Source organism: Lissotriton helveticus, chromosome 1_1 (assembly GCF_964261635.1).
Source record: "Lissotriton helveticus chromosome 1_1, aLisHel1.1, whole genome shotgun sequence".
Lineage (NCBI taxonomy): Eukaryota > Metazoa > Chordata > Amphibia > Caudata > Salamandridae > Lissotriton > Lissotriton helveticus.
Window position 1 is genome coordinate 401016875 of NC_136057.1, and position 25412 is coordinate 401042286.

Consider the following 25412-nt stretch of genomic DNA (forward strand, 5'->3'; position numbering starts at 1 on the left):
TCCAGTGCTTCCAACACACCATGTTACTCAAAATGATACAGATGTGTCTTGAAAACAACATATTTCTCTTTAACAAACAACGGTATCATCAAATCAGGGGACCAACAATGGGGTTTTCCTTTTCACCAAATTTGCCATTTTTACCATGGGCTAGTGGGAGCAAAAAATTGCTTAGGCTTCAGAAAATGACATTCATGTGAGTAAAGTAATTCATGTGAGCAACCATGATAACATGGTTGCGAATGATTGCCGATTTATTCCTGATTTGGGACGGCACAGAGAAAGAGTTTGCAACTAATTTCTACATGTTAAACCTCAATGAATCGAATCTGAAGTTCACCTATGAAATCAGCAACACTGGAAATACATTTTTACACTCTGAAATCTCCATTCATGATGGTCTGGGTCATACTACGTTAAATAGAAAGATCGCAGTGTCTAATTCCCTGCAGAGAGTTCATGAGAATTAAGAGAAATTGTTCTGAACAAAGTGAACTGGATAAAAGCAGCCTAACAACAGAAACTCGGTTTTAAAGCAAGAAAATGCCCAGGTAAAATTATCAAGACCGGACTGGATAAAGTGAGAGAAAAAACAGGTCAACATTATTACAAACAAAAAAAAGAGTCAACTGGACACAAAGGCCATCCGATTTATAACCACACTTTTGCAAGAATCACATTCAGTTAGCAAAGTCATGAAAAAGCATTGAGCAGTGTTAAAATTGGAACCCACAACCAGCAGTTTCATAGGCGATCATCCAGAGATGACATTCAGAAGAGCGCGCAGTTTGAGAGACAAACTTGTGAACAGCCACTACAGCAACAACATAAATACATGGATTAAGAAACCAGGATTCACTTGGAACAAGAGCACAGCAGTGACTGGGAACAATTGAAATACTTTGCCAACTATCAAATGAAAATGGAGAAGGGTGGCGACAGAGAAAGAACATGATGAAGTGTAACATGTTCACCTATAGTCACCCAATGTACCCATCACTATGTACCATAAATATAAACTTGAAATGAAAACATAGATCTGGAAATGATTCACTAACTGCAAAGTGATTGCCTACCAAGGGTTTCGAAGTTGACGTAATCAGATGGAATAAATGGGGACACTTGTACTGCCCTACACGTTGCACTTAAAATAGAAACCTAAAATGAGAATACTAATCTGGGAATGATTCACAAACCACAAAGCGATCACCCACGAGGGGGTTGGTAGTTGACTTGATTGAATGCAAGAAATGGGGAAACTTGTAACACCAAGCTCTGGGCAAGCTCTCCAGATGTAATCAAGGTTCACCACTTCTCATTTGTCGTCCAGAAATCAAGATTTAATGAGATCGCAAGAAAATGATCAAAATGATAATCTCTACTACAACACTGCTTGCATGCGTTGAGCTGAATCATGAGGACAAATGCAATCAATCAATCAATCATATCATTTGTAAAGGGCACTACTCACCCGTGAGCGTCTCAAGGCGCTGGGGTGGGGAATGCTGATACTGCTCGAAAAGCAAGGTCAGCAGGTCTTGGGTCTGCCGTAGGTGGATAGGGAGGGTGTTCCAGGTCTTGGCGGCGAGGTGGGAGAATGATCTGCCACCAGAGGTCGCTCTTCGGAAGCGGGGGACTGTGGCGAGGGCAAGGTCGGCGGAGCGGAGCTGGCGAGTGGGGGTGTAGAAGTTGAGTCGTCTGTTGAGGTAACGTTGGTCCGGTGTTGTGGAGTGCCTTGTGGGTGAGGAGCTTGAAGGTTATCCTCTTGTTGACCGGGAGCCAGTGCAGGTCTCTCAGGTGGGGTGTGATGTGGCTGTGGCGAGGGATGTCGAGGATCAGGCGTGCAGAGGTGTTCTGGATGCTTTGGAGCCGTCGCAGGAGTTTGGCCGAGGCTCCTGCGTAGAGCGCGTTTCCGTAGGCCAACCTGCTGCTGATGAGGGCCTGGGTGACCATTCTTGTTTCGGTGGGGATCCACTTGTAGATCCTGCGGAGCAAGCGTAGGGTGTTGAAGCAGGAGGGGGAGACGGCGTTGACTTATTTAGTCATGGAGAGGGTGGAGTTGAGGTTGCGTCCATGGTCGGTGGGTGTTGGAACGGTTCCCAGTGCAGTTGGCCACCAGGAGTCGTCCCAGGCCGAAGGGGTGGATCCGAGGATGAGGACCTCCGTCTTGTCCGAGTTCAGCTTCAGTCGGCTGTTCCTCACCCATTCAACGACTACCTTTGTGAAGGTTGGTTTTGGTGGTGTGGGGGTCCTTGGTGAGGGAGAGGACCAGCTTGGTGTCATCGGAGTAGGAGATGATGTTGAGGTCATGCCGGCAGGCGACGTCGGTGAGCGGTGCCATGTAGATGTTAAACAGAGTTGGGCTGAGGGATGAGCCCTGGGGTACGCCGCAGATGATCTTGGTGGCTTTGGAGCAGAAGGGGGGAAGGCGGACTCTCTGTGTTCTGCCGGAGAGGAAGGTGGTGGTCCAGTCCAGGGCCTTCTCTTGGATCCCGGCGTTGTGGAGGCGGGTTCGTAGTGTGTGGTGGCTGACCGTGTCGAAGGCAGCTGACAGGTCCAGGAGGATGAGGGCTGCTGTTTCTCCGTTGTCCAGCAGGGACTTGATGTAATCGGTGGCGGCGATGAGGGCAGTCTCAGTGCTGTGGTTGCTGTGGAATCCGGACTGGGAAGGGTCCAGAATGTTGTTCTCCTCGAGGTGGCGAGTCAGTTGTTCGTTGACGGTCTTCTCGATGACCTTTGCCGGGAATGGGAGCAGGGAGATGGGCCGGAGGTCCTTGGGGTCCGCCTTGGGTTTCTTGAGTAATGCGTTGATCTCGGCGTGCTTCCAGCTCTCCTGGAAGGTTGCTGTCTCGAAGGAGGTGTTGATGACTTTCCGGAGATGGGGTGCGGTGGATGTGCTGGCTTTGTTGAAGATGTGGTGTGGGCATGGGTCTGACGGAGATCCTGAGTGGATTGTGTTCATGATCTTGATGGTGTTGTCGTTGATGTTGGTCCAGGAGAGCAGGTGGATGGTGGTCTCAGTGGTTGTCGGGCGGTCGTGGTATTGAAGCTGTCGTGGATGTCTGCCATCTTGCGGTGCAAGAAGGTGGCCAGCGAGTCGAACAGGTCTTGCAAGGGTGGGACGTCATTGGTGTTGGAGAGTTCCTTCACGATGTTGAAGAACTCTTTGCTGTTGCGCGCTTTGTCTAAGCGGTCTTTGAAGGAGGCCCTTTTGGCAGATCTGATGAGGTGATTGTGTCTGCGGGTGGCGTTCTTGTGGGCTGCGTGGCTGTCCGGTGTTAGTTCACAGAGCCAGATCTTCTCCAGCTTTCGCCAGGTTTGCTTGGAGGCCTGGAGGTCTTCAGTGAACCAGCTGGCTTTCTTGTTGGTGTGACTGTTGGAGGGTTTCTTGATCGGGGGCGAGGGTGTTGGCGCAGTCGTTGATCTACTGTCTGAGGTTGAGGGTGTCGTTGGTGTTGGTCGAGACTCTGAGAGTGTTCCTGTGGACGAAGGCGATTCCTCCCCCTCCTCTGTTGGTGCGATCCCTGCGGGTGATCTTGTAGCCTTCCGGGATGGCTATGGCTATGTCTGGTGTCGAGGCGGGGTTCAGCCAGGTCTCCGTCAGGAAGGCGACGTCTGGGGAGGTTGAGTCGAGTAGGTCCAAGAGTTCAACTGCATGTTTGTGGGCAAAGCGGGTGTTGAGAAGGATGCATCTGAGGTGGATGGGCTCTTTTCTGGTCGCCAGCATGGTGGGGCAGATGCTTGTGAAGCTGCAGTTCTGGCAGGTGAAAGCTCCGTGGGTGCGCCTCGGGGCGGCCAGGAAGCAGGTGTGTGATCGTCCGGTGTTGAGTGCGTGGAGGGTTCTGGCATCGTAGCAGTGTCGGGCGCCGTGGCATTCGCAACAAATTGTTAAGCAATGTAAGACATGCTGTTGCAATTCCTACATATACTATAATGCACCTCACAAGGGCCAAAATGTAGCGAGTGAAATCATGAGAGCAATGAAATGAGAACATAAATCTGGAGATGACACACCAACCACAAAGCGATTACGTACCAAGGGGTCTGAAGGTAACCTGATCAAAATCATATCTGACATAGCGGATCGACTAAGGGACTGTGTGAAGTGTGACTTACCATTATTGAAATGAGCGGCTGTATTGTCAGGGCAGACATTACTTTTGAGCATATCAAAATCTAAAAATGGACACTGGGGACATAATAATGAACTATACAAACACTGCATGCCTTAATTTCACTGTACAGCACAATTAAGCACTCCATAAGTATTTTATATTTGCACAATTTTCGTTTAGTTCACAAATTATGAATCAAATGATTATTTAATTTGTAGTGATTTTAATAATGACTTAGTAGTTTACTTTCTTGTCTGGAATAATGAGCAAGAGAGCTTATTTCACGTGTTTCACTATCGCAATTGAAAAGTGGATGGAAAGGGAAAACCGGAACGCATCGGGCGCGTTTTGTTGAGCTGACTCTGTGTTTTGGAATAAACAGAAATCTTTTGTCTCTAAAGTGCGGTCCTATTTTTCTTTCATCGGGTGTAGAGGCCTGCTGAGGAAAGATGCACCACCACACAGAATTTTTAAGAGCGCCAAACACGCGTTCAAGAGGGCTGATTCTGAGGCCGATATGTATAATGTTACTAAACTCAAGATGTCATTTAAGACCTAAAAATAAGTGGCAGTGTAATTTCCAAATGTTATGTTATGTTATGTTATGTTATTTGTATTTTTATAGCGCACAGATGCCCCAGCAAAGGGCAAAATCAACATTTTGGCCTGTGGAGGTTTCAAAGACTAATTACATTACAGTTAGTTACATGCCTTTTAACAATTAAAACATTTTAAACTGAAACCAAATGTACTCATGTGTATTAGTTAAATATAATACACATTGTACAGCAAAGAGAATTATTTTATGAACATTTGGAATGCAAGTACTGTGACAGTGTTTGCTCAGCCGAACATTATTATTAAGCATAAGAAGGAGGTTGGTGTTTGGCCACTGATGATCTCCCCAGACTCCAATCAAAGCATACAAGTTGCATGCAAACTGTCCTTTATTAGCAACAACTCTGAATAGCTGAGAGCACTTTTTATCACCACTTACTACCTAATATCATCTACCTAAGACCTTGAATTTCTTCTTTTTATTTTTAAATAAAAGAAAAATGAGGATGCAGTGGGGATGTAATTAAAAGAATCCTAGGATTCTCCTTTTATGAGATTCTTGCAGAGCTAAATCCGGACTTATTGTTTCGTATGGTACTTCCTTACAATTTGTGTTCCTTTTTAGGGCTCGCAATGCGAGAGGCCTTTTGTAGGGGGTTTAAAAATGGACCTGGAAATTCCACACACGTGCGATTTTTCCATTTGCGGCCTGCTATTGGGCCTTTCACTGCTTGCTGTTTTGTAAAATAGACACCAATAGGCCAGAGGTGGGCGCATAGCTCCGCACCTGGCCTATTGATGTCTATTACGCGCATTTCCTGGCATATGCTTTCAATTATCGTGCCCAGACACGGGCGCGATAATTGAAAGCATATGGCAGGAATGGCGTGGAGAAATGGCGTGTTGTGGCTGGTGGAATGCTTCAGTCTTCTTCATGCCCATTCAGTCGTTGCCCTCTTTGGAAAGGTCACAACCTGTGCGTGTCCATCCATCCTTTACTTTTTCTTTATGATAACTTGTTTTCCTGTGTCGCTTTGTGCCATGGTTCTACCTTTGCAAAGTGCTGTAAATAGCAAGTGTTACTATTAGTAGTTTGTGGTACTGGACTTACCAACCTCGGAAGGATGAGAGCCGGAGTCTGTCCTACGTTTTGATCTTGTGACCTTCTGATCTCGCGTTTGTCAGTGGTGAGCGCTCACTGAAAGATGTACTTTCACGTCCTGAATTTATTATCATTGTGGTTAAGGTGTGAGGTACAGAAGTTTGGAAGACGGCTTTATCTACGTCAGCCATTGTGTGGCCAGTGAGGATGTCACATTAAGAGGCTCGCTCGCTGCTGTAACATGCAGTGATCTGCACGTCGGAAGGGTGAATCCTGCCAAGGCCACCAACAGCCTTCAATCCTTCTGGGGTCAGTAAATTGCTACCTGCAGCACCTAGAATTTGCAGAAGTGCGGTATGAATGACTATATTAAAATAAGCATCTATTATCAATATGTTTCCAGTTCAGCACTCCCCTTCATGAATAATCGTTATCAAAGGCACGTTTTCAGGTAAACAAAGGAACACTACAACCCCCGAAATTCACTTTTTTATTAAAAGAAGCCCAGGACTAATGCTATGGTGCTAAGCATGAATGATGCGGGTTAGCAAAAAGGTGTACTTATAGGATGTGTGTTTCGGCTTTACCTACGGTGTGAAACGGGAGATGCATTTGTCTCTTTTCTTTACTGTGTCTAGTGTACTTTTGGGGTCTTGTGTCTTTTGTTCCTGCTCTCGCAGGAGTTATATGTTTCCACTTACAGCTACTTTAATGAGCTGTTTTGAACTGTTTTACAGCGCCTAGTTACGGGGAGCTGTTTATGTAGCGTGGTGGCCACTGCTGCCCATCTGGGCACCTCTCTTAACCCCTGTTGACCCCAGGGGTGCTCTGCCTTAAACCCCGAGGCCTGGTGCGATCAGCTGGACCCACCACTTAACCCCAAGGGGACTCTGCCTTAAACCCCGAGGCCTGGTGCCATGAGACAGCAGTGCGCTGGTGTATGTGGGCCATCTTTCTACCACAAGAGACATGTGCATCTCAGCACAGACACAGTCAGTTTCTGCCAAGAGCAGCGGCCACCAATGAAAGGAAACAAATGCAATAGATCTCGCATTATTAAAGTTTGAGCTATTGGCATTGTAAATGACAATGCCTTTTATTCATTTGTTTTTAAAACCTGCAATCGGTGCATCAACAAGCACTTTGAATGTATAGTCCTTGCTTACAACGAGCAAGGCTGGCAGTCAAAGAGACTGCCAGACTTGCTTCTCATGAGCATGGACTATAAGTACAAAGTGCTTGTTTATGCACCGATGCATTTACAAGGGCAATAGCTCAAACTTTAATAATGCGAGACCTATTGCATTGCAAATGCTTGTTTAGGTCTGGCATTGACAATGCAAGCACTGTCTCTTTTAGACATTTTGTTCACTGATAGCGGGCTTGAAGCCCTCCCTTTACTTACAATTGGTGGGCTTCAAAGCCACTCTATATTGCCTTCTTCGTACTGGTCAGCCATGCATTTAGAACTTCCCTCTTCTTACATGTGACCCCACCCTGTGGCCCAAGTACTTGTCTCCTTATACTGCTCACACTATTGGAGCTTTAAAAAATATAATAATCTTGAGCCACTCTGCAGAATGCATCTTTTGTAGCTGGCTCTGTCACCTACACCCTCCCGTTGCCTGTCTCCTCTTGTTTATTCAGCTTTCACCAAAGTTTGCAACTGCATCTTGGCCTAATCCTTTCTGTGTTTTAAAAAAAAACATTTTTCATTTGGCTGAGTATGTGTGTTTAACGTGAGAGTGCGATAACCTTGCAAGGGAGTGTTTGTTTATTCTTATTTCAAGTACGCCTTATCACATTGGGGGAACTGCTTGCCTGTTATACACACGCATTCCCATTTGAGATGTGAACATGTGCTTCCAATGCTGAAGTTGGATTTTTACGGGTCCTCCTGCTTCAAAGGCCACTGCTTTGCAGATAAGGAGACCTGCATTTTTATGGGTTTCGAAATGTGCGGAGTTTTGGCCTTCAAAGCGGGAAAACCCCATTCAAGTCCCATCTCCGCCACAGCGTCTTTTGATTGTGGTATAAATTAGGTAATGTGGATATGTAAAACAAGATTAATCCAGCCCCCTTTGCCCTCCATTAACATTGCAAGTGAGATCAGTACGGGAAGCACATTTTCGGATCTCAAGCTAAATGGACCTTGCATGAGCGTGCTTGTTTATTTTCCTTTATTACACCTCGAACAATGCTGCCTTTCAATTATTTGTTATCAATAATTGTTACTGCAAAACACAGAATGTGTGCAAAGTACATGGGAAAATGTTACCCTTCACATATTTCACCTTAGGGGTGTCCAAAAAGCGACCAAGAGGGCAATTTTTACATTTAGCTGTACATTTATCTTTATTCCACTTCGGACAATGCTGCCTTTCATATATGTTAGACAATATTTGTGACTGCACCTCAACCACAACCTAAGTTGTATTCCCCTCGAACAATGCTGCCTTTCAGGTCTTTGTTAGACAACTTTAAACAATAGTTGTGACTGCAAAATCACAGGATGTCTGAAAGGTACACAGGAAAATGTTACCCTTCACTTATTTTAGCTTATGGGTGTCCAAAAAGGGACCAAGAGGGTAACATTTACATTCAGCTTAAAATTAACCTTTATTTCACCTTAAACAATGCTGTCTTTAATTTTTTAAGGTAGACGGGTGTAAACAGTAGTTATGACTGCTCATCACCCACTAGCAAAATACAAAATCTTCCTCCTATATCAATGACATTATTGGTGGTTCATCCAAATTATGTTTTTAGTTGTCCCGCAGACTTAGAACATCAAAACATATTATTGTGTTCCGAAACGCGCGTTGGCTTTTTTTGATAATTTTGTTTAGTCTTTTTTTCAATGTTACTGTATTGTACCATTGTATTAGGTATTGCTCTTATGCTTGAGTTATTGGTGTCTTCAGATTGTTTGTTTTTGTCATATGTAGAGTTCCTTATCAAATTCTGTCTCTTAATCATGGACCTTTACCTACTGTTTGTTAATCAATGTTTGAGAAAAGAAAATAATCATTTTAAATGTCATTGTGTGTGATTTTTTGCTATTTTTGATATCAATAAAATATGAATAAATAATATGTTTTGATGTTCTTAAGTCTGCGGACAACTAAAAACATAAGTTGGAATAACCACCATAATCCCATTGATATAGGAGGAAGTTCTTGTGTTTTGCTTGCGTTTATTTCCCTTCTCTCTTCCTCCCCATTGAGATTTAGGGACCCTCTGTTGTTTACTTGTTGCTCCTCACCCACTACCTAAGTTTTTTTTATGTTTACTGTGCCAAGAACACACTTTTCCTGTGCTTTTAAAAACAAATAGCATTCCCTCTTAGCTCAAGCACGTGTGTTATCAAATTTGGGGAACCGCTTGCCTGTTATTCACACACTCTGCCCATTTCTTTTCCTTTGAGATAAGAAAATGTGCTTCTCACCTCAATTCACTTTCAGTGTTGTGGGGGAAATTTCATTCATCTTTTTAAAATGTTCATCTTAATTAATTTGCACCATAATAGCAATCCTTTCCATCAATTTACATTTTTTTTCATAAATTAAAATTAAACCGTCCTTTCCACAAAACATTATATATATTTTCTATCACACTACCCAATATACACTGTACTTATAACCTACCACTACTCATCCCTTTCTCTATTATGCTGTCCTAACCCCCATAACAAAATGCAGTGCTTACTGTATCATAATACTTTTTTAAGACAGCCGTTGTTCTTGTTGCTGCTTCCCTTCCACATTTTAATTCAAAGCTCATACCATCTCTCACACATTAATAAATAACAAAAGTATAATGGCTGTTTCATAGCAATTTAAAATAAACCTTTATTGATACTGGACAACAGTGCTATACAATATAGCTAAAATAAAATAAACCATTAGTTCTCGCAAGGTGAGACCTATTTGCCTTCCCAATGCTTGTTGTTGGTTAGACTGCTCTGTCTATTTATTGAAAATCTGTGCTGGTAACTGATGACAGTTTGTCTTTATTTATGACAGAATAAACCCAATTTGTATTTTTCTTGTTTTAACTTCCGTATGTGCTTGAATATAGAAATAAAGTTATGTCCAATGTTTTTAGGCTGGTTCTCCTAGGTCAGAAAAGATGCCTACGGACCAGGACTGGACTAGTGTTTATCCGACAGCATCGGTGTTTAAACCAGCTGCCGTGCCACTTCCTGTGCGAATGGGTTATCCTGTGAAGAGAGGTGTGCCCCCTGCCAAGTTTGGCAACTTGGAGCTGATGAAGGTATGTGGGGGGAGAGGAAATGTATACCACTTTGTGAAATCAGAATTATAGTAGTGTGATGGGAGCATGCATCATGTAACAGGTAATTTAAGATGATATGCTTAAAACATAGGGCCTTTTTCATGCACTGATTGTCATTGTTTTCATTTCAGTATGATTTTGACCTCTCTGGCAATTAAAGCATATACATGGAAGTTTATGTGAGCCTGTGTGACTTCATTCGTTGCCTTTGCCATTAGTTTTCAAAAACCTTCAGCCATATTCATCTACAGCAGAATTATGGCGCTGAAATTTGAAAATAGATGAGGACATTGGCCTCCAGTACTTCACAAGCTCTTTGCAATTACTCACTTACAAATGGAAGGTGTCGGAACAAAGTTGGAGAAACTCGCTCTGACCAGCTACAATTGTCAGGTCCCCAGCTAGGTCAAAGGTCAAGTTGAATACATATGTTTTTCACAGAAATCTGCCAATTTTTAACCGACATGGAAAATATCCGTTATCTGATCCTGAGTGTAGTGTGGGGGAAAAACACTAAAGAGTCATAAAACATTAATTAGAACTGTAACGAAACTAAGAAGGATAGAGTTTTCTTGACTTAAAAAAAGGGTCACAATAGCCTGTCTGCTGTCTGCTTCCATTCATGCTGAAGGCCTAATCGGGTGAAAATCACCGTGAGGTGCAGAAAGTATGTTTGGAATCGAGTGGGCAGCCCTCCATACCTCAAAATAAAGAGGTTAAGAGAGATAATCATCTAAAAATGATAAGTCAGTCGCCAACTCACATTTTAATTTTTTCCTAATTCAGTTAAAAACATTGGTCTTGCCAGATGTAGGTAACAGAGTGCATGAAGTAGAGGATAGAAGGGGGGAAAGGCCATTAAAACAGGACAGGAGAAAACTCTAACCGGAACAACAAAGTCTGGTACGAGAGAAGAAAACGGAGGTTTATGATTAGGAAATCCCCCCACACCCTTTGCACAAGGGATGGTGATGCTAGAGCCTGATAAGCAATATTCAAGGATAAGAACTCGGGGGCTAGTGAGGCTTTCCCATTTTAAAATGCATTCTTTGGAGACTATTGCAGTTCTCAGGAAGGATATGACACATTGCCTGCCAGTGAAAAAAGTGTTTTGTTCAGATTAGATTGTTTCAAACATATTTTCTAAAAGTGTATATTTCAGATATTACATTTATTTACAATTTGGGCCACCTTTCACATCATGTGGTGCCTTAACATCAGTGGTATTTCTCTGCTTTACTACGGTAGACCGGTTAAGGCTTTTGGAATTAGGGATACATTTAGTAATAAGAGGAGTCGATGAGATAGAGTTGGCTAGGCTATAGATGTAGGAGAGATAAAAGAGGAATGAACAAGAGGAAGAATATCAGGCTTAGCCATAGGTCGCCAACAAAGCTCTGAACCAATGTCGGCCTGGGGAGATGTTTTCAGTTCTGTTTGCAAGGTGTTACAGACCAAGGCCATTGAGAATGTTAGGAAGTAGTGGATAAATACAAGCTTTGTTTAAGTGATGGGTATCGCACAGTAGCTATTATAGAGAAGACAATGAGCAGACTTTTGAAACTTAGGATCATTCTATTTGATTTAGGGGTGCAGTTGATAAAAAAATGGACGCATCTCCACCTCCTTATTGCTGCTGAGCCTTTCTGTGTAGTCTAAAATTTTGGAGTGGATAGCTTTCTTGTGGCCCTGATCTCATTGATGTGTTGTACAGCTAATCTCACACTCAAGACATCAGGACTAGGAATATTAATGACTTAAGTTAGACGCTAAACCAGTGAAACTATTACAAAATACCCACAAAATAATAGTAACTAATATCTCACTTATAGTAGCAGTAGAGAATATGGACCATATATATAGTGTGTAAGGAGATAGCCTGGTGTTTTTGTGAATTCCCTTTCATACTGAGAATTATTATGTAAATGTTTGCCATTGAGAGATGCATAGTAAAATTTAGCATGCCTGTTTGGCAAGGGTGGACTTTTTTGCCAGCCTGTGAGTCCAGTAGTTTATCAGCCAGTGTTTTTGGAGAAACAACCAATCACACTCCATTTTGCCACTGAGAGCTCAAGTTGTCTTATTTGTATTATTTTGTCAAACAGCTGGGAGAACTATCTCTGTAAAATCTATCACTTCACATGGACTTCTCAAACTCTCATGTGGAATATAAATGTGAAAAGAAGTAGGCCTTAGCACTAGAGCATGCTCTAAAAAATATATGAGCATAGAAACAAATAGCACATTTGTATCCCATGTAAAACATAAGTACCTTGAGGAGTGCACTGTTAATGTTGTTTTATGCTTCGAAACAATTAGCATCCAGAAAGAAGCCATGGGCAAATGTTGCCCACCAATGAATGAGGGCAACAGTGCAAAATAATGTGTAAGCACACACCACCTCATAAAGCTACATTAGAGGGCCGTATTTTCATGCCAAGATTTTAGGTGGACGAGGTTGCAGTATTGAAAAAGATTTTAGATTGGGATCGTGTTTGCTGTCCTTGACCTTACGGCAGGGGAGTGGACAAATGTGGTTAATGGCTTGTGGGTTATTATCACTACTTTTATGTTATGAGTTTTATTTCCAAATGCAGTATATTTCAGTCCGTCAATTTGATCGTAACTATTGTCTGATGTGACACTTACTGCCTTTAGAGGAAGGCTATAAGTGTACACTCACCACTACTGCTGAAGTCAATTTAGAGTCCCTTTTAATAAGTAAGTTACCCACTTATATTCAGAAAATGACAGTCTAGGACAACCTTTATTTTTTTCTGCAAGTATCTTAATGTGTTTGGCTGCTCACTGCATTAAAATGTGTTACTTCTTTGCTTTTTTTCTATAGTGAATGTGAAGTTGCAAAATCTAGCAACTCACAACTTCTGGTAGTTTATTTTCTTCTTGAACTCAAGCTTCATATAGTGTGAAGCTTGCAAAGGTAAACAATAATCCAGTTTAAGCTTCTTTTCACGACACTGGGAAACTGTTCTTGTGAGGGGCAGCAGGTGAAAGGAAAGGTCGAGCGAAGTCTTTGTGTTTTTTTTGTCGCACAGCTAAACAAGTGGATGAGAAGACCTCAAATTTGGTAGGCAATAGAAAATGTTATAAAGACGGATCTTTCCACACTTTGAGTTTCTGGTAGACAAATCCACACAAGTATGTGCCAGTAGCACAGTGCAGTTGTAGATCCTTCCTTAAAACATTTAGGGAACTCATTTATGACTGGTAGAGAGTGCTGCAGTAATGTCAGTCATCATTCATGGGCTGGCAGTTCAGTTTGAACCTTCTTGGCTGCCCTAATGAGGACCACGTTAATTTTGTAGTCTTGTATAACAATTTAATGATACAGTAATAATAATCTTTATATCCTTTTTATTTTCAGATCCCAAATTTTTTGCATTTGACACCTGTTGCAATTAAAAAGCACTGCGCAGCGCTGAAAGGTGAGTATAGGTGATATGCTGTTTGTTAAAAAGTGGAGCTCAGCTTTGGGGTGAGAATTATGTGGTGCATTGTGTTTGAGTGAGTGACTTCTATAGTTCACACTGTATATATTTTCTGTATGTGTCACTCTTTAGCTTTGGACATGATATTGTAAACAGTAGATACCTTTGTCTCGCATAGCAGTCCTGGAGTTTTAAACTTATGCCAAAAGCAGCTGCTACTCTACTGTTCATGTTGCATTATCAGTTCCTCCTTCATGATTTCTTGACCTCTTATCTACTTTCAGCACTTTGCTCTGTTTGCCATCTGTCCTTGTTCAATGGAGTAGATAGGCACCTTGAGGCTGTAATCGCCTGAATTCAGGCTGAGAACTCCTTTGGTGGACACGAGCTGACCAAAAGTGCGATTTGGAAAAATTGTTTGGAGGGGTTTGCTGACTGTTTAACCTTTCCATGCTAAGATTTTTTCTGAGGGTTGTCTGCCTCATCGAAACACCATATATTTGTCTGTGTGCATTACTTCAGGGCACAGCCATGTGAATTTCTACTTATTTTGGGTTCTGAGCTATTACTGTACATGTTATTCTCCTGGTAAGATAACCAGATAATTTAGTCACAAATTTGCCAAAGTCTCTTATGGTTCATGATGTTTTTGCAATGCATGCATATCTGACATATATGCAGGACCACTGAAATTGTGCAATTTTGCAGCAGTGGTGTTTTCTGCTTATGCCACATAATCCACCATGTGCTGGGTAACTTGTAGATTCTAACAACAAAAGAATTGTTTCTAGCTCAAACTAGTCAAAAATTAATAAAAAACGAAGTGAAAGTTCCCTTCACAAAGGTTGGCTGGCAACCTTTCTGCTTATTGCTGTATTTTGCTGTTCAACTGGTGTACTGTGGGGAAGCCTTTGCCCAGACAGTGTTGTGTAAAAATTACTACTATCACAAAATGTTCCATATTATGCTGCACTTTGCCTTTTCTTGCCATATAAGTTAATCGACTGTGCTTTATAATTTGATTGTCCTCTGACGCATAATTCCAATGTCCCTGCGTTTATCTGTATGTTGTGCCTAGTGTTAAAATACATCTTAACTATTCCTTCTTTCAACAGATGGAAAAATGCTTGCAATTTATATGGTGATTATGAAATTTACATAGCTCATATTAAACTATATGAGCTGGTAGACAAACACAAGGATTACTTTCTGCATATCCCACCCTCTGGTGACTTAAACACGATGATGCCTGGGGAATTAAACCTTTAGAAATTGTAGCACACTGTAAACCCAACCAGCTAAGCTGCTTATATGCTGCTGACAAACTAGCTCTCATTCCATCGTTGGGAAGGCACACTCTGCCACATTTATTGAGTAGCTCATATTGACATATTTGACAACTGTACGTCTCAATCCAAGGTGGTGTAATGAGCACACTCCTTCAATAATTTTTATTTAGTAGGGAAATGTAACTTATTTTTGTCAAAAGTTTTTTTTCAATAGATTTGGCATTCTAGCAAAATGTATGTATATTGTGGTACTTGTATAGCGCAAACCTAACTGAAAAGCAATAAAGAGTTGAAAATAGTTTTACTCTGTCACAGCTTATGGAGAGTGACTTCTAAGTGGCTTTGTTTTTACCACAACTGTAAATGATATAATGGATGTCCTCTAGTTATATTTTTTGAATCCATTTACAAATCATAGTTCCTATGATGCAGAAAGAGAATATTGTTGAGTAGTGTTCAGGTCAACTTTCTCAAACATAGCATAACACGAAGTGCTTGAGACCTCATTTATACTGGTTGCGTAATGAATGCAGTCTGATCAAACTTTACCAAACTGTACGATAAAAAGTAATTGAATGGACTAAACATAGTTAAGTGAGGCCTTAGACAAATTAAGATAACTGCTAAAGTTCAAGAAAGTGTAGTGCTAAAAGTTTTGAAATTCTCCATTAAATGGTTTTTGCTGAAAGCAATATTCATTTTTTGAGGTCTGTGGTATTTGGAACTGGAAACATCCATCTGTATACAGAGACCTATGGGGAGATAACTGTGCAATTTAAAGTACTATTCATAACAATTTGGATATATTGGACCCAGGGAAAGGAAACATCCTTACTCCGAAATTAAATGGTCTTGAATTAGATTTTTGTTGGGTCATAATCGTATTGTGGGTTCTTTGATTTGATTGATGATTAGTGCTACAAATTCCTGTACTCAAACCGGGTTGTTAATTGTTCCATTATAAATTGACTCTTACCTCAAAATCTCATAAAACTTACCAGCGCTTAGCGGATAGGTCATGATATTGAATTGAGTGTGTGTAAGATCATGTTTTGGATGCTTTCTTAAATGGATCAGGGCTGGGAATAAATTTGCTGAAAAGGGAAGTGATTTCCACAGAGATTGTACCAAGAAAGAACTGTCCCTTTGGAGAGTACGGAGTCTTGAACCTGTTAGTGAAGAATTAGAATGTAAGATATTGGTTTGCCTATCAAAGGTACATGTCCTAGGTGTTGTATACATTTAAACATCAAATATAAAGTTTTAAATTCAGCCATCCTGCACATAGTTTGACACAGTGCAGGAATACGAAAAAGTGAGTTTGAATAAAGTTGTATCATTTTGTCATGTTCTGTTGGGAATAACACATAAATTCTCAAATCGATGGAATTTGAAGAACCTCCTTTTTCTCATCCTCCCATGACAAATGCAACTTTTTAGGGCATTATCTGAAGGTTGATAACTCTCAGTACAAATTTTCTGTTCCCCACATATTAATTAAACTGTTGTTCCCTGCATCAGAGGTAGGCTGTGCATTCTTTTAAGAATATGATACATATGGAGGGAGACTCTTACAATCCATTTTACCTAGGAGTGTGAGTAGCAACTACTTTGTTAAACAATGGTCCTTCTGTGACAAAAAGGACCTACACCTTTTATAGACGATCCTTCTGAAGGCTACAGAGGGCTAACACATGATGAACGATAGGAAGTCATCTAACAATTCCCTCTGCAGTCTCTCTGTCTTGTGTTAGTACCAAAACCTGATTGATATGGATTCAGAAAGTTTTCACTTCACAAAAAGCCTTGCAGGTGAGAAGTAACCATCTTTTCCAGGAAGTGGGTTTTCTTTGGGAAACCCACAAGAGGCCCATACTATTTTACAATTTCCTTATTGGGTACTGTAAGGAAATCTTTAATTAAATTGATTCTGCTGAGGGTTGGACAATGGACAGAGGAAAATTATGTTTATCCCATTCCCAGTGGAGGCTGCCTCCTACAGCACCATTGACTACTGTTTTGCTTAAAAAATATTACTGAAAACAAACCTGGTGAAGATCACAGGGTGGATCAGGCTGACCTCTGTATAGGGTCTGCCTTGATCTTTGCCAAACCTTTTGATTCAGTGGATAGGTTAGTGCTGCATTGACGAAATTGGGAATAGACAGGAGCTTGGTTTTCCTGATCCACCTGGCTTATGGTAACATTAAAGTTACCATAAAATACGTCCGGTGATGTAAGGCACTTGGATGATTGCAGCTGTGCTCTCTTTCCCCACCTCTTTATTTTACTGTTGCAGGTTGACTTGGAAGTAAGTATTCCTTGTTGGTTTTCCTAATGTATTGGGCCTGTCTCTGATTTATTGTTAATTTATGCTGCCAAAACAGCAACTATTGATCCTTCATCTACGTACTTGTAACTTAGGCTGGAGCTGACCTAAATAGGATCGGAATACATCATGCCAAGCAACACACAAACTTGAAGGTCACCCAAGACAAATATGGTAGATGGTCTGATCACATTCATTGATTACAAATCTGATCCTACAGCACATGGACAGACAGACTGTTGTAAATGTAGTCAATAGGTAGTGGAGGAGTACTTGAAACTGAGCTCTGACATATTTTAGCAGTAATATAGATCAGTCCAATGTGGGCTATAAGTTTGTCATGGAACTAGATCTTATCCAAAACCTTTTCTTTAACATTTTAAAAGGGTTCCTGTGTGCAGAGCAAGAGTAACATTGCTGGAGTGACATTTATTGTGAATAATCCCAAGAAAGATAGTGTACAGTGTAACATTAATGTGAAATACTTGCATCAACAAATCACTCCCTTTTGCTTAAAATTCCACCCAGTTTACTTTTTTCTCTTCATTCTTAGCATAAGGTGCAGTTTTAGCACCATTGTTTGTGACTGGAACATTTAGGAAAGTGCAGTCATTCTAGATGCACAGCTCTTCTGAATTACATGATGTAGTAGTACTGTACAATATTTGCACAGAGTTGTAAAGTCACTGCCCTCCATGAATGAAATGAGCATTCTTAATACAGAGCATAGTGTTAAACAAGGCAAGTCACAGTATCTCTGACGCTTTATCATCCTAAAGTACCAATCGTAAGTATGTATTGGTAGCAGAGGTTAAAAAAAATCAAATCCATTTCATCGCATGGTTGTTTACAGCGTCTCTTGCCATACAAAATACGGAATCAGATCTGCTAAATGTAGAATATTCTCAACGTTCCTTAAACTAGTCAGGGCCTCCAAAGAAATGCATTTTTTCTGTATTTCATAAGTCTATGCGAGTTAAGAATGGCAAGCTAAGTATAATTGCTGCTCTACAAATGCACTGCTTACTAATAAATATTCTCACTTACTAAAACAAAAAGGTGAACCTCCAATGCATAAACATGTAACTCGCAGAACATCTCCACAGAAATAACCCTCTCCTACTGAGGACCACAGCCCACAAGTACTTCATGGACAGCAACAACATTGGAGCAGACTAAGAAAAGAAAGGCAGTCCTATCTATCTTTCGTTGCACCAAGTTCAATGGCCACCATCCTGCTCTGGGGCACATTGTATCTTTAGTTCATAAAAAGACTGTAGTGCAGTAATTAGAGTAGAACATCATAATAACGGTCAAATATAGATTACTTTCAGTGAATGTCCTTCCAGCAGACACACTCCCTCTCCATTCCCAATGCTGCGGCCATTGCCTAGGCCCCCTTGATACTCATCAGTATTGTTACAGGAAACGAGCTGCCTGTCAATGTAAACTAGTAGACACAAAAGAGAGACAAACTAGAGTAAGAGAAGCAACCATCTCAAAAGGGAGGACATTTAATAATCCTTTGTAATCTGAGTTGAGGTGTATGCTTTCCGATATTGCATTCACTATAGTGTTCCTCAGAAGTAACTAAACACTACCACTGGTTTCCTTCTTTTGACTGGAAAGCAGGTCATTCTTTTGATGTGATATGAAGATCAGGTTTGGAAATATTGGATGTGTCCCTACCTCGTACACATCTCACGAATCACCTCAAACTACCAAACCCAGGCTCCATCTCCTGCTCATCAATGTATGCTTATAATTAGAGCTCCCCGTTTTATGGTATTTATTTTTTCAACATTTCCGTCTGTATTTATCCATATTCATTTTTTGCCCATTTTTTATGTATTTATCCATATTTATTTTGTGTTTTGCGTATAAATAAAGATGAAAAACTATATTACCATATTTATTTAACCGATAGACGCACAATTTGTTGTCTGTTGTATTTTAGCTGTTTAAGCTGTCAAATATTACATACCAGTACATCCACTGGTAAATACTAGCATTATACCATAAATGTATGTTGACATATGCCATTATTTAAAGAAATTCATCCTGTTTTGTAACTTCCCATGCTGTCCATATTCTCAGCTGCAAGCCTATAATTCATCAAAGACAGCACGGAGAGTAACTTAAAAAGAGCACAATTTTCTGTATTTATCCACTTTAAAAAATAAATGCAGACAGAAAACACATTGTGTTCTGTCTGTATTTATCTGTAAAAATCCGTAAAAACGGAAAACAGGGAGCCTTACTTATAATACTACTTGATCCGGACTTCTCGGACTGTCTCAACTGTCACAACTTTTATGCACTATTCATCACAGAAAAACTGCTCCCCCTACATCCTCCCCAAAATTCTAGATGTCTTTCTACCCATAGGCTACAATCTAAAAGTATCCAGCTTTTAGACTGTGCTCATAAGAAAGGAAGAGGCCTTGCTATCATCCATACGTCCTAGTATTGCACTGTTGGCAATCAGGCAACTCTCAACTGTATAGGGCGTCTCACATTCCACTTCCCACTCATTGCAACAAAGTCTGCCACCTTCTACCTCATCTGAGGCCTTCTGGGAAGAACAAGGACTTCATAAATGTATTCTCTTTACACCTCATCTATTCAAGATGCCTACACAACCATCATCTGTGACTTCAGCCTCCCAGACAAAAAGAGTGAAAAAACCCAAGAGACACCCTCATTGACACACTCAATGTTGTGCAGCATGCCAACACATGCCAAAGTCCACATTCTGGACCTCGGCTTCCCTACATCGCCAACCACCCAATGCAAGCCTGCCATATGCCTAAAAAAGACCTACCACCTCACAACCCCCATCATGCTGGCGACGGGGAAACACTTTGAGGTCAACCCAAAAGGGAATAACTGACCTTTCTATCTTTCAAGGACTTTTCCATTGATAACCTAAAAGTCTAAATCATTTATTGCCCTGTCACACCTGCAACTTCTAAATGATTTAAATGCATTTCTGGAAACTCATGTGAACTCTCATGCTTCAGCACTATGACTCTCCAAAGAACTCTTCATCAACAAGTGCTCCAACAGCAGACCAACAGGAAAATAGAAGAAAAACAGAACCAAATGACCTCATGCTACTCAAGTGCATGTAACACACAGACAACTCACCACATCATCCAAATATTGTCAAAACTATCAATTAAGGTGAGAACAGAAGCAGACCACTTTGCAAAATGATCAAGCACTGAGTCGCCCAGTCACTGCTTGATCCTCTTAGCCCATGTTCCACAATCATATGCACTGACGTCAACCACTTATTAAATGAAAAAATACATAAGCACATTAAAATCACTACGCCTATCATTCATCCCACAGTGGTCATTCTTCAAACCCTTTTTTCTCAAAGACCTCTCGAACACCCTCAACTCCCTCAAAGCCAGTTCCTATCAAGATGTCTTTTCCTCATCCTTCATCAAATCCTCCTTCGCTCAATGTTTTTCTCACCCATACTCACCATTGCCAACACTCCCTCACTCAAGGATTTCCCCAGATATTATCAAGATAATCAGGTTATCACATAGTCAAAGAAATCCGCACTAGACCTTGACGACCTCAGCAACTATGGACCCATCACTCACTGACCCTTAAACAGAAAGGTCGTAAAAAAACCAGCCTATGCAAAACATCAAGATCACATCAACACCAAACTTCTCTTCAGTACTACCAATCCGGTTTCAGATAATGCTGCAGCATGGAGACAGCTACCTTACAAATCCTAGATGACACCCTCCAGGTGTCAAGAAAACACTGCCTCTGCATATTACCCAATCTCTCTACTGCCTTCCACACTGTGCCGCCCTCCCTCCCCCCTTCATCAATCAATCAATCAATCATAACATTTGTATAGCGCGCTACTCACCCAGAGGGGTCTCAAGGCGCTGGGGGAGAGGGGTCCGTTACTGCTCGAAAAGCCAGGTCTTGAGTTGCTTCCTGAAGGAGAGATGGTCCTGGGTTAGCCGGAGGTGGATGGGGAGGGAGTTCCATGTCTTGGCTGCCAGGTAGGAGAAGGATCTTCCTCCGGTGGTGGCTCTGCGGATGCGTGGAATGGCGGCGAGGCTGGTTGATCGTAGCTGGCGGGTGGGAGTGTAGAAGGTCAGGCGGTTGTTGAGGTACTTGGGGCCCAGGTCGTGGAGAGCCTTGTGTGCGTGGGTGAGGAATCTGAACGTGATCCTCTTGCTGACGGGGAGCCAGTGCAGGTCTCTCAGGTGGTCGGAGATGTGGCTGTGTCGGGGGATGTCCAGGACGAGTCGTGCGGAGGCGTTCTGGATGCGTTGGGAGTCTTTTCTGAAGTTTGGCTGTGGTTCCGGCATAGAGGGTGTTTCCGTAGTCCAGTCGGCTCGTGACGAGTGCCTGGGTGATCGTCTTCCTGGTTTCGGTGGGGATCCACCGGAAGATCTTTCGCAGGGTGTTGAAGCACGATGATGAGACGGCGTTGACTTGTCTGGTCATCGAGAGGGAGGAGTCCAGGATGAAGCCCAGGTTACGTGCGTGGTCTGTTGGCTTGGGAGCGGTGCCCAGGGCAGGGGGGCCACCAGGAGTCGTCCCAGGCGAAGGGCGATGATCCCAGGATGAGGACTTCCATCGTGTCTGGGTTCAGTTTCAGGCGGCTGTTCTTCATCCACTTGGTGACGTCTTTGTTCCCTTCGTGTAGGCTGGTTCTGGTGGTGGCGGGGTCGTTAGTGAGGGAGAGGATCAGCTGGGTGTCGTTGGCGTAGGAGATGATGTTGAGGTTGTGTTGGCGTGCGATGGCTGCGATGGGGCTCATGTAGACGTTGAAGAGGGTGGGGCTGAGGGATGATCCTTGTGGTACGCCGCAGATGACTTCGGTGGCCTCGGATCTGAACGGGGGGAGGCGGACTCTCTGGGTTCTTCCGGTGAGGAACGAGATGATCCACTCCAGTGCCTTGTCTTGGATTCCGATGTTGCTGAGGCGCTGCACTAGGGTGCGGTGGCAGACAGTGTTGAACGCTGCGGAGAGGTCCAGGAGGATGAGGGCCGCTGTTTCCCCGTTGTCGAGCAGGGATCTGATGTCGTCAGTGGCTGCGATGAGGGCGGTCTCGGTGCTGTGGTTGGCTCGGAAACCGGACTGCGAGTGGTCGAGGGATCCGTTAGTCTCGAGGAAAGCGACAAGCTGTCTGTTGACTGTCTTCTCGATGACTTTGGCGGGAAAAGGGAGGAGTGAGATGGGGCGGAAGTTCTTGAGGTCGGTGGGGTCCGCTGTTGGTTTCTTCAGGAGGGCGCTGAGCTCGGCGTGCTTCCAGCTCTCCGGGAAGGTGGCGGTGTTGAAGGAGGTGTTGATGATGTCCCGGAGTTGGGGTGCAATGATGGAGTCGGCCTTGTTGAAGACGTGGTGGGGGCAGGAGTCGGGTGGTGATCCGGAGTGGATGGTGTTCATCGTGCGGGTGGTGTCTTCGGTGCTGACCGGGGTCCAGGTGCAGAGGGTGGTGGTGGGGGGGCGTTGGTTCTGAGGTTGGGTGCGTGGTCTGAGCGCCGAAGCTGTTGTGTATGTCGGCGATCTTGCTGTGAAAGAATGAGGCGAGTGAGTCGCAGAGGTCTTGCGTGGGAGTGATGTCGTTGTTTCATCGTGCTGGGGTTGGAGAGCTCTTTGACGATGCTGAAGAGTTCCTTGCTGTTGTGGGCGTTGTTGTTCAGTCGTTATTTAAATGCTGTCTTCTTGGTGGTGCGGATCAGCTGGTGGTGTTTGCGGGTGGCGTGCTTCATCTGCACCCTGGAGACTCAAAAGGGATTTACTGGAATCAGTATTTGCTGGATCTCCTCAGACCTTTTCAACCCTTACCAGTTTGTTCATTAGGACACCTCCGAGTACCAGAAGATCTAAATTGCCTGAATGAATGACACAAACTTGGATCGATTCAAACCGTAATGCTTACCTAATGCCTAGTCACAAGGAATCACCCTGGACACATCTCACTTTCAAGCATCACATCGCCAACACAACCAAGGCAGCCTGGTACCTGCTACAGCAAATGAAACAAGTTATCCTGGAAAGCAACTTCAGAACTGGTATTAAAGCTCTCGTTCTCTTGTATTTTGGTGGAGGCAATGCTCTGTTATATGGCCTCCTGGACTCACTTCTGGCACCCCCTTAAGGACATCCTATGTGCTGCAGCACCCCTTATTGGGGGCCTGAAGAAATACAACCACATCAACCCCGGCTTAATGGGACTCAATCCTCTCCATGCTTGCTTGCACCATCTTCAAAATCAGCTGCATCATCTACAGAGCCATCATAACCAGCATTCTTGCCTACGTGGCTGTCAAGCTTACCATCTTCAATGGCTTGTGGCACAATCTCATCCAAGACACTATCAGATTGAAGATGAAATGCAAAACAATAAAATGAGACAACAGACCTTCATCTGTGCTCACAGGACGTGGAGCAATATCCCTCTATCCATCAGGACCAGCACAATCCTGCTCCTGTTTAGGAAGGGGCTGAGGGCACTCCTCTTTAAGAAACACTGCATTATGATGCAATTACTGTCCATAAACCAGCTGCCCCTTCTATCACATGCTAACTGTGTCTTTGAACTTGCCCTCCTCTGCCTTTTAGTTAGTTAGTTTAGTTTTGTGCTATGTAAACACCACATACATACATACATGTTTACCATGACAGGGAGCACTTGTCTTCAGCTTGTGCCTAGTCACAGTCCATCTCAGTCCATTTCTGCTCACTGAGATGTATGAGAAATTACAACATAGTAATCAAATACAGTGTCCAAAATTCCATGATGATTTTCCACATAGTTCACCGGCTGTGGTTGCCCCTGCAGTGAAAAATCTGCATCTCAACTCTTAAGGCAACCATTGTTTGTTTAAATGTGTTAATTGATTTTTCATAATTTCAGTTCGCATCAGGTTATGCATTTGTATCACAATTCAGTTTTGATAATTTTCCTGAGCAGATTTACAACGCTGCTTTTTTTCAATTAAACATCAGACTCTTGCTCAACATTGTGATAATGGCTGCGTTGTCCTAGTGAATATATGATGAAACAATTAACAACAGAACATTGATATAACAAGGGAAATAACACATTAACCCCTACTCTCAAAGTTGAGACATTAAAACAGTGCATCACGGTGTACATTATTTATCACCCTTCTATGCTACCTATCTATTTTCCTACATGCAGCGCTTGGTTGTGTGTTGACCTAATTGTATGCCACCCTCTAGGCCCCTAGTCCTCAAGTGGTGCCTGTTGCTTGTTGTGGTGTTTGGCCTGGGTAAGCGCCAATGAAGAGTGTTGCACTCGTCACACTGCGCATGTTGTTGAAGATGCCATGTATGCTCTGGCTTGTCCCTTATGTTCTGCCTAGCCTGTTAGTCTGTTCCACAACTCACACAGGCGTGTTGTCTAGTTCCTCAGCCTGGTTCTGCCAGATTGTGCGGAAATCTGTCAGGATGGCATCCCATTCCTCCGCCAGCGGCCGCTTATGAATTTCCATCGCATCCTCTCGACGCAGCACTTTACTCTACGCCTGCGCCCAGCAAAGCAGCGACTGCAACCAGGCCTTCCCTGCAGGGGGTCAGGGGATTTCCAGCGCCGCGTGATCAGAAGTTTGGCCACTATAAGCCCCAGATCTATGTACCGGGACGTTACTTTGTATTTACTAGACCTCTGGTACAATCCCAATATGCACACCTACCATGACCAATTTAGCATGCGCTCCATGCATAGTGCTAAGTTTGTGGTAACCACTACCCAGTGTGGTTGTATAGCTGTGCAGGACCATAGCATATGAAGCAAGTCACCTCCTATTTCACGACATCTTGGGCAACTGGCGTCAGTGCAATCAAAGTTTTTATTTATTTGGGCTGGTGTCAGGTATGCCCTGTGTGCTATGTAATACTAGATGAGCTGGAATCTTGCACTACGGGGGACGCGAGTGAGATATCCAAGGATGGCTTCTCATTTTTATGCTCCGTGCTGGGCCGCTGCAGATCTGCATCCCAGCGAGCACGGACGGAACTCAACATTAATTAATTAAATTAATTAATTGTGGGTGTCTAAAGCGCTAGAATCGACTCCCGAAGGAGTATCTCTGCGCTGTAGACCGCTGGGGAACCCGTCCTGGCTTTCCCTGTGAGATGGTCCCTACTGGGTATCTCCAAGGTGAAACCAGGCATCCCCGGCGTATGTGGGGGACCGTTGTGGAGATGAGGCAAGCTAATGCCCAGAGTTGCCGAGTGTGATCCCTGGTTAGAGT

At 43.0% G+C, this 25412-nt stretch overlaps 1 protein-coding gene across 1 annotated transcript in view; it reads left to right on the top strand.

The window, feature by feature from the left end:
• MRPS35 (mitochondrial ribosomal protein S35) overlaps positions 1–25412 on the top strand; it is a 303716-nt gene that overhangs the window by 82801 nt on the left and 195503 nt on the right. The window contains exons 3-4 of the mRNA XM_078673752.1: positions 9883–10050; positions 13457–13517. Of these exons, the coding sequence (XP_078529878.1) occupies positions 9883–10050; positions 13457–13517 (229 nt within the window). The remainder of the gene's footprint in view (positions 1–9882; positions 10051–13456; positions 13518–25412) is intronic.